The sequence below is a fragment of the Lipotes vexillifer genome, unplaced genomic scaffold (assembly GCF_000442215.2).
Source record: "Lipotes vexillifer unplaced genomic scaffold, Lipotes_vexillifer_v1.1 scaffold477, whole genome shotgun sequence".
NCBI lineage: Eukaryota > Metazoa > Chordata > Mammalia > Artiodactyla > Lipotidae > Lipotes > Lipotes vexillifer.
This window is the reverse complement of record NW_006770652.1, coordinates 4,738,362-4,748,550: the sequence shown is the minus strand read 5'-3', so window position 1 is coordinate 4,748,550 and position 10,189 is coordinate 4,738,362. Positions and strand designations below refer to the sequence as shown.

The 10,189-nt window shown below is 34.3% G+C and overlaps 1 protein-coding gene across 2 annotated transcripts in view; it reads right to left on the bottom strand.

Annotated features, from left to right (window-relative positions):
• CCDC91 (coiled-coil domain containing 91) overlaps window positions 1–10,189 on the bottom strand; it is a 296,434-nt gene that overhangs the window by 249,451 nt on the left and 36,794 nt on the right. Inside the window, exons 3-6 of one of the 2 annotated variants that reach the window (XM_007446300.1) lie at window positions 9,248–9,336; window positions 8,191–8,351; window positions 7,085–7,288; window positions 6,222–6,326 (exon numbers count right to left, since the gene is read on the bottom strand). In XM_007446300.1, the coding sequence (XP_007446362.1) occupies window positions 6,222–6,326; window positions 7,085–7,288; window positions 8,191–8,351; window positions 9,248–9,266 (489 nt within the window). In that variant the 5' untranslated portion in view covers window positions 9,267–9,336. The remainder of the gene's footprint in view (window positions 1–6,221; window positions 6,327–7,084; window positions 7,289–8,190; window positions 8,352–9,247; window positions 9,337–10,189) is intronic. The other variant, XM_007446299.1, reaches the window with a different exon arrangement.

Sequence of the window (10,189 nt, the reverse complement as noted above, 5' to 3'; positions counted from 1 at the left end):
AAAAAAAAAAAAAAAAGGGGGGGGGGAGTTGATTTTTTAAAATAAATAACAAAAGTGCATTTATTTAGTACGCTACCATCTGTATACAGGCATACCTCGGAGATACTGTGGGTTTGATTCCCAACCCACAATACTAGCCATCATCTGAGTCTTCAGTGAATCCTAATCTTTTGGTTGGTGGAGGCTCTTGCCTCAGTGTTGATGGCTGCTGACTGATCAGGGTGGTGCTTGCTGAGGCCGGGGCGGCCGCGGCAGTTTCTTGAAATAAAGCAGCAGTGAGGTATGCCACAACGACTGACTCTTCCTTTCACAAATGATTTCTCTGTAGCATGCAATGCTGTTTGATACCATCTGACCCACAGTAGAACATCGTCCAAAATTGGAGTCAATCCTCTCAAACCCTGCTGTTACTTTACCAATTCAGTTTATGTAACATTCTAAATCCATTGTTGTCATTCAACAATCTTCAGAGCATCCTCACCAGGAGCAGATTCCACCTCAAGAAACCACTTTCTTTGCTAAACCAAAAGAAGCAACACCTCATCCTTTCAAGTTTTATTACGAGATTGCAGCAATTCGGTCACATCTTTGGGCTCTTCTAATTCTACTTCTCTTGCTACTTCCACCACATCTGCAGTGACTTCTTCCACTGAAGTTTTGAAACCAAAACATAAAATCTTTATTTTCCTTTCATTTTCCCCCGGGGCTTTCTCAGAATATGGATTATCATTTTTAAAGACAGGTGAATAAATAGGATATCTTCAAGCTATGCGTAATTTGTATTTCTTTCAGTATTCTCTACTACTAAGTAGGACTTCAACTACATTTTGGGTTACCTATGCAGAACTGGTTAATTCCTCACATACCAGGTTATCAAGTTAAATGCTCAAGATATCAAGACATTGCTCTAATGCCATAAAGTATAATTACTACAGCAGTCTGGCTAAGGGCCCAACTTTCCAACACCTGACTAGTATTCACTTTAAAACAGTACACAAAAATATTGAGAATAGTATCTATTCAAAATGACGTAATGTAACCTTTGAAATCAGCAACAGAACACAGATAATACTCTGAAGCAGTATAAATCCATTTATGAGATCAATTTAAAGTCCTCTGAAACACTGTGTTTTCACATCACTTTTTTAAAATTCAATTCTCAAACTGAATAATCAACATACTATAACTAAGAGACATTTCAATAGGAAATGGCATTTGGAAGCACAGACCCAACCTTTAAAAAGTTTGTACAGGAAATTCCCCAAACTAGCCATAGCTACCAATACCAACAACTATCAGAGATGATAATTTAACAATCAGCTGCATCTATTAATTAAACTTGTTAAAATGTGGTCACAGTATGAAACGTACAGTCTGAGAAGCTTCCAAGTATCTTCAGTGCTCGTCACAGGTGTGGATGTACTTGCTATGAGAGTAAGAGACAAAAGAAGAGATTGGAATCCAAGTTGTACTAAGATGAGCTCTCTATTCATGTTTCATGAAAAGTCCTTTCAGCGGTAGCTACTGCTGACACATGGAGCATGATTCACTTTTCTTCCTCTGCTTAGGCTCACACCCTGAATAGCACAGGAAAGGAGACGTAGTGCACACCCCCACTGTACTGCAGAGTTCACGGTATTCCTTATTTCCTTCTGTTATGGGCACATTCACACTGCTCCACCTAACATGGTAATTAGACCGTATCACATAAAACCACACTGTTAGAATCCTCTGTAATAGTTAATGTTGCTCTTTTAAAAAAGTTTTAAGGGTTTTACAAACATTCCATTTATTAATTACTCCATCTCATGTCAGATTAAAATACTGACAAAGGCACACCCAACACTGGTCTAAGCGGAGGTAGATTTCTTACAAAATTGAAAATTCGAGCACTATATTTTGATATCACGTAAAAATACTTGGATTTTTCGTGGTGATGAATAGGTATGAATTTTGTTTGGTTTTTTTTCTCTGTATTGTCCACCTTTTCCACAATAAACCTATTATTCTTATAAATATACAAGCATACTAACATTTTTTAAGGAGAAAGGCTTCTCAGTCAATTTAATCCAGTGTTATCAGGACTATTTTTTGTACTCCTGGATATTTTGCTTTATTTAGGATACCATAGAGAGGCAGGCACCAATATATTATCCCAATATATTATCCCTGTCATCAAAAATAGCAGAAAACTTTTTCTATTTCATTAAGCTCCATAAATATTTAGAAGACCTGTATGCTATGTATGCCTTAATATAAAAAAAATGTGGATTGCCATAGTCTACAGAAAATACATGATAAATATATTGACTTTCAAATATCTGAGGGATGACTTGCAGACCATAATTCAAGCAAGAAAGTTTATATTTTCATGATTTAAAAACTCACTTTTGCTAAAATTTCATCCTACATATATTTAGCATAGAGTGGCCTCCTTTGATACTCACAAATTTAATCACATCTCCTATTCCTAAGAAATTATTAGATAGAACCAACTTTGTACCAGTTTTTAAAAAAGGCTATATTCCCAGAAAGAAATGAATTACATAAAGTAGGTCAAACAGTTAAGGTCAAGATTTTCTAAATTCTTAATTATCAGGTACAATACAATTTAAATATATTTATTAAAAATACATTTCCAGAAAGTCTAACACATATACCTATTTATGCACAAACCTGTTAAGTATAAAGTAGATATAGAGATTTATGGATTATCTCACAAACTGAGTTATGCATATTTTTATTTTTCCCTCTTCTATCTACAAGGACTCTATGAGTTGATTACTTAAGCTGTTTTCCTTAAAAACTTTACTAAAAATACCTGCTTTAGATTAATGTATTTTAAGCTTGAATTAATTTTCTGCTGTAGGTACAATAAAGAATATTTAAAATTTAAAATGTTCCTTTTTATTTCACTTCTAGACTAAGATGAAATAGATGCACTTCTCCCTATTTTTCTCAAGAAGTACAGCTGAAAGACCTGGACATTATCTTTAAAACAAATGTAAGAAGACTGCAAAGGGGGACAAGAAAGCAGACCACCTGGGGACTTGAGGAACCAAGGAATGACACAGCAGCAAATTTTGTGAGTTTTCTTTTAGCCTCCTATATCCCAGACTAGGTACTGGAATGACCAGCAACCAAGAAATGCCAATGGGCACAAACACAAACAGCCCCAAGAAAAGCTATCCCTCTCCATCCAAAGGTCCACAAAGGGGGCAACCTAGCAGAACAGATAACTGGTAGATAATAAGTGCTCTATGAGAGCCAAACGCCACGAAAAAAAAAATGTGATCCCATCTCCAGCTCTATGAGCAAAGGCCAAAATGCTAAACCCAGACTCTACCCTCACCCAGCAGGGACACAGAAACTAAACAGTGTGCCTGCCTTTGAGTTCAATTTGGCTATTAGACCTCCTAGTACACTTTTCTATCACTTATTTGGCCAAGGTGATAAAATACTCCCTAAGTTAGTTTACTCTTTTTTCCACATAGTATAAAAAGGAGAGAGGTCCTTTTTGGTACTGAAGTAAAATCACCTAAAAAATGTTTTCTTGAGATGTACTGTTTCTAGTAAAAGGAAAGTATTTTTAAATTGAATACTAGTTTTGAAGACTCAAGTTGTTACTCTTAGATTACCACTATTAATAGTAAAAGCAATAAGACAACAATGATAATGTCACTAGGCGTTTACATTGGTTTTCACTATGGAAAGCTCAAAGTGTTGTATACCAGGTGTTAGATGGTCTCTCAGGTACGTTATTGTTCCCATTAACAGATTGAGAAACCGAATTTGCAAAGGTATCTGTCTCACTACCGGGCCCAGAATAAGTCACTCAATGTAGAGAGAAGAAAACACAAAGTTCCAGTAACCAGTACTGAACCTTCCAATAAGCACCCTAATTCCAAGTATGGAGCTATAAATGTGGCTGTACACAATGTAATTAGCCCTTGGGCAGGAGGGTGCATTATATTAGTGAATTCATTCATTCATTCAAGAGTATTAATTGAGCCCACATTACATGCTAAGTATTGCTGTAGGCACTGGAAATTTCCCAATCTCATGGAGCTTACACTCTGGTGAGGGTAAAAGAACAAATAAAGAAATCAAAATAAAATAACAACTGCTATGAGGAGGGGGGAAAAAAAGCAAAGAAAGGGGGCTAGGGAATGCTGAGCACGTACACAGGTTCTTATTTTCTATAGCACAGTCAAAGAAAGCTTTCACAAGAAGGTAGCATTTGAGCAACTTTCTAAAGGAAACTAGGGTTCACTGAGAGTTGTTAAAAAGTAATTTTCAAAAAGTTAAAATGTGACTCATATAAATATAAATGAAACACATCAAAGACTTATACTACTCTTTATTAATAAAAGAATCATTTATGTTAACAGAAGGAATCAGATGTTAAGACTGGTTCAAAGAGCATTTGAATAGGCATACGAATAGAAAATTTAAATAACGGAGTGTTAGACCAAGCAAGAGTGCTAGATGAAGATAATGTCTAATGAATGTCCTACAGGGCAATAAACACTATTCTTTGAAATTCTAACAGAGAGCTATTATTTGCACCTCTTCTGTGAAAAAAATTAATTAACGTGTAATGTCAATACAACTGAGACTTTTAATCAATAGTAAACAGTGAGTCACATTCACAGTGAGTACTACATTCTTTTAAATAATCCTTGAGTAGGTCTAGTAAGTAATGCCCTCATAGGACACTGAAAGAACATAATGCTCACCCTTTTCCTTGTTTTCAAGTTTTACATTTTTTAAACAAAGCCATGCAGATATCTGCGGGAAGAGCATTCCAGTCAGAGAAACTGAATGAATCACAAACTGCTTCCCTCCACTCACCACTCCAACAGGTAAGGAATGCCCTCAGTAACACAGACTCACACATTCACCTGGACCTTATTATGAATTCAGTGTAAGTAAATAGCTGGGGGCGAACTGGAAAAGTTGGAGACGCCAGAAGATTTACACTGAAAGGAGAATGATAGTTGAGGTTGGGAAATGATTTGACTCACATTTTTAAAAAACACTACTCCACCTGCTGAAATAAAGACTCATTAAGGGAGAAGAGCATGAGTAGAAGCTAGAAGGCCACTTAGGAGACTATTAAAACGATCTAGGCAAATAAACAAGTAAATACATAGTTTGTCAGATGTGAAAAGTGCTATGGAGAAAAATAAAGCAGAATATGGGAAGGCTGGTAGGGGATGTCAGCATTGTTTGGAAAGGTCTCCCTTGATAAGGTGATATTTGCACGGAGACCTGAATGATATAAAAAAGTAAACAATGCAGAAAATTGAGGGACGAGTGCTCTAGACATAGGGATAAAGCAAAACGATTAAAGAGAAAGAGTCAGGGAAAAGACAGGGAGAAGGGACACAAAAAAATGAAGGGCCTTGCAAACCATTTTAAGGACTTACTTGACTTTTAGTTTGGGTGAGGTGAGAAGCCACTGAAGGTTTCCGAGCAAAGAAATGACATGAGCAGCTTTAACTATTAAACAGATCACAGTGGCTGTCATGTAGAGAATGTTCTGTAAGTGGGCAATGACAGAAGCAAAAAAGATTAGAATAGAAGATACTTCAGTATTCCAAGGGAGAAATAAGGATGGCCTAGAATAGTTTGGCAGCAGTGACCATAATGACAGTCAAAACCTGGATATTTTGAAGGTAGAGCCAACAGGTTTTGCTTAAGGAACAGACATGGGGTAAGCACAAAAAAGAATAAATGTGGGTTTCCGCTTTAGCAACTGGAAAGACAGAACTGCTATTTCCTGGGATGGGCAAGACTGCAGAAGAAACAAGTTTGTTAAGGAAATTTGAGGAGAAGATGAGGTGACATTGATTACAAACAATTTATGAAAAAGGTTAAATATCTCAGTTTGGTGTTTATATGATTCTAAGCTCTTTTCAAATGTAATCACAATAAGAAAAATTGGAATGTCTAATTTCCAAATTGAGAAAATCATCAGAAACAGAATATTTTTCGCCAGACTGAGTCTGAAACAGCTAACCTGCATGGCTTCGCAGGGATTCGTGCTGTTAAAAATGGCATTTATCATTAATTTCACACATGTTAGCCAGTATTGTACATATTTAAGCAAGTATCTGATGCTTCATTCATAAAGTATTCATTGAGCACTTTTTGAAGTTACATTACATGCTTCATCAAAAGGCCTACATACTAAATTTATAATTCACTGATTTTACCTGAAGTTCTTTGTATCTATCTTGAAAAGAAATGGCCTCTTGCTCTTTTTCTTTAAGGAAATCTTTTTCCAAGACACTATGTTTTTCCATCAGTGATTCCACATCCTAAAAGAAAAAAATCCAAGTATAAATTTTGTAACATTTAAAGGCATAAAATATATTCAGTTTTTTCAATGAACATTTTAGAAAATATTTGGTAAGGAAAGAACCCACCAGAAGTATGGTTTTCAAAGTTCAACAATATTATAAAACGTATGCTTCACTCTCATTCCCAGACCAATATCAAACACTGATATAACACTAACACTGCTATAACACTAAAATTATTCATGCTAATAAATAAATAAAAGCATCTAAACTAATTGTGAACAACACTCTACTTCTACCTCTACTTTCTATAACTTCGCTAAGGTCTTTTTATAGAGATATTTGTAGGAAACAGAAATGAGAATACATAAATAATTTACTAAAATAGCTGTATTTCTAAGTAATCTTGCCAAATATCCCATCATGCCTGACTTCTCATAGGGACAAATGAATATTACAAATCTTCTAACCTACATAAGAAATACAACACTACATGCTTTCAAAGTAAATAAAAATAAACCAGAAGGAAAGCATTCATTAGCGAAAAAAAAAAAATCTAGTAAAAGACGCTCATATCTTTAAAAGTACACCTTTAAAACTAGAAATTTCTTATCACAGACTTTCTTAAGAGATAAGCTTGTATGACTGATTTAAACCTACAGCCAAAGAGCATAATAGCTTTTCCACTGCTGAATTTTTAATCAGAAGTTGGGATTATATCATATTTCCAGTATCTGCAATTCAAACATTTATTTTTTAGGCAAATGTAAATATACCTTTTTAATTCTCTGTTTTTCTTCTTCAGATACTTTGAGTTTCATCTCCAGACTTGAAATTTTCTGCTGAAGCTGTATGTTTGATACATTGGCTCCAGGATCCTCAGAATCATCCACAAGAGCAATTGTTCCATTACTTTTCTCCTCAGTTAAACCCAACGGAAAAAGTGAGATATCCAGATGAGTGTTTGTTGATTGCTGAATCTAAACCACATTAAAAAAAAAAAAAAACACAAAAAAACACAAGAGGGGAAAGTTTACACTGCACCAAGAAGGAAAACATCCAAAGGGCACCAGAAACCACATTTGGAAATTAAGTTGTAGCAAAGGTTCCGAAATTATTTCACCCTTTACGTAAATCAACAGAAGACCTCAAACTATTACAACAACCTGATCTTTGCAATAAGAAACAAAATTTTCTGTAAACTTCAGAGTTTAAACCATTTATTATTTTCCAAGCAAAGCATTAAAAACTTAAAACTTTTTCTTGAGAGAGTATAATAAGTATAAATACATCTGATACCAGTTCTTGAATTTACACACACACTCAGAATTTGCTTATATACTAAGTTATAAATCAGATTTTAAAACTTATCAATAACCACTAATTGATCATCACTTTCTAATAAAGATAATGGGTGACTCAAGATTGTATACAGCACTTTGGAAATGTGGAATAACTCCAGCGTCTAGCACAAGGCCTGAATCGATAAATATTTGAATGAATAAACACTATGACTGCTGTTTTTGGTTTTATTCTAAACTTGAAATGAACACTCTAATATGGTAAGCTTCCCTGAAAAGAGAAATAGTTTTTTTGTAATTATTTTCCTTTTTGAAGTCCACGATCTGCAATGCAAAACTAAGTCAACTTTAATAAAACATATTTGGTTTTCAAACAGTATTTTGGTAACTAACACTGCTTAAATACCTTGCAATTGTGCCACAAAACAAACATATTATTCAGTTTAGAATTCTAGATATTAACCTCAAAGTTAGAGTATCTACAGGAGGGAAAAAAAATGGAAATCAGGAAATCTTCAATTAAATCAGTATGCAATTTTTGTAAGTAGGCAAAGTTCCTATAAAAATATGCTTGTCTTTACCTGTGCTTTAGGAAAAGTTTGACTGACAATGCTGTTGTCTGCATGTGTATTCTCTGGTGATGAAATGATGGGCTCAGAAGAGAGGCAGCCAACCGAAGGAGAAGTGTGGTCATGGTCCAATACAATCTCAGGAGAGGCTGGAGAAAGATGGACTCCAGATACTAAAGGAAAACAAACAAAACAAAATAAAAAAAGGACCATTAAAGGGAAAATAAAGAACAGGTTGAAGGGAAGAAAGAGAGTAGAGCGAGGGAAAGAAAAAGGGGTAAGGAAAGTAAAAGCAATGAGATAGAAAATGAGGATTCTATGACTATTTCTCAGGGATTTTTACCTGAGATCTAAAACTAGTGTTTCTAAATTGAACAGGACATTTCCATGTGAGACCCAAGCAAACAAAACAACTTAATAATGTCTTAATGTCTACATACTAACACATTACCATAAGGGGTACATTTGCAACTCAGAGAAATTATTCAAATATATTATTTACCTGTTCAATTAGTTAAGAAAAAGCACTAGCATGCCTACCAGTGCCAAACACAGGCACTAGGTACTGAGGAGACAGCAATGAGCAGGACATGCATCCATGTACTCAGTGACCTTATGACCCAGGAGGGAAGTCAAATGAAATACTTATTACAATAAAGCGAGTTAAGGAGAAGAACAATGACGTTAAAATAGCTAATCCACTGTCTCTGTGTTAATTTCTTCTTTTACAACAGCAAAAGATTTTTCATGTTAAAAGTCAATTTTAGTTGTTTCCACAGACAAAATAATGTTGAAATGCAACTCTGTAATTAGTTTCACAACAAAATATTATTAGATTGTGATTAGGGTTCAAATACAAAGGTCACGAAAGGAAAGCCAATTCCAAACATGAAATAAGACAAAAATATTGATGATGGAAATAGAAACAGATTATATTACTTTATTTTCAAACGTTCTTTCTAAAAATTCAAATGCATTTGTATTGTGTGTTTTAAAGTTTAAGAAGAGTAACTAAATCATTTTTAACAGTAATTCATTTATACGTTTTGACTTTCTAAATTATAAAGACCTTTATTCCATATTGGCATCAGTAGCAACTTCAGTGAAGTTCTACCATAAATTCTGGAAGGCAGCTCACAATGGAAATTGCATTTTTCCCTGAAGAAAGACATTTATAAGGTCATTAGGTATTAACAAACTAAGGAATGTATCAATTTTTTATTGGTACCATATAGGATTATTTAATTATCTTATACACACTTTCATTGTGTAGCAGTATTTTGTTTTTCAAATACTATGTGCCATACTGGATAAGGTATTGTAGCTTCTCCCACAAGCATTTCACTATTTTAACTAAAATACAGAAAACTGGAATTTCAACCCATGTTTGTACTTTACATATCTTTTTCAGAAATTTTTGCTAATCTTCACTACTCTATATGCTAACAGATTTCCCTAAAATGTCAAAATATTCTAACTTCTAATTCTAAATTACAATTATACCAAAAATATTACTGATTAGTTTTTAAAGGAATGAAAATAAGTACTATAGTACAGTGAAGAGGAATACAGCCTTATGATTAAGAGCACAGACTCTGAAATCATATTGCCAAAGCAAGTGTACAACATCTGGCAAGTTTACTTAACTTCCTTCAGTTTCCTCATCTGTAAAACTAGCATAGAGGTGCTGATGAGGTTTTAAATGACTAAAATATGTAAAGCTTTCAGCATTGTGCTGAAATTATTTTCATCATTATTTCAAAGATTGTTAAAATCTGTTGGACAAGTATGTTTTACTTCCAGGCATAAAGGGTATGTGTGACTATGATCCTATGTTCAAGAAACTCTTAAAAATATCATTCTGATCCACCACCTGAACATTTTAACATCTCTTTATGTTATTCATATTTATAGCCATAATCTAAGACAAGATGTCATGCTGTCATGAGTTAAATTCTCATTCTGTAACATTACATGTTCAAGTATGCCATATTAGGAAAAGAAAGAGGGA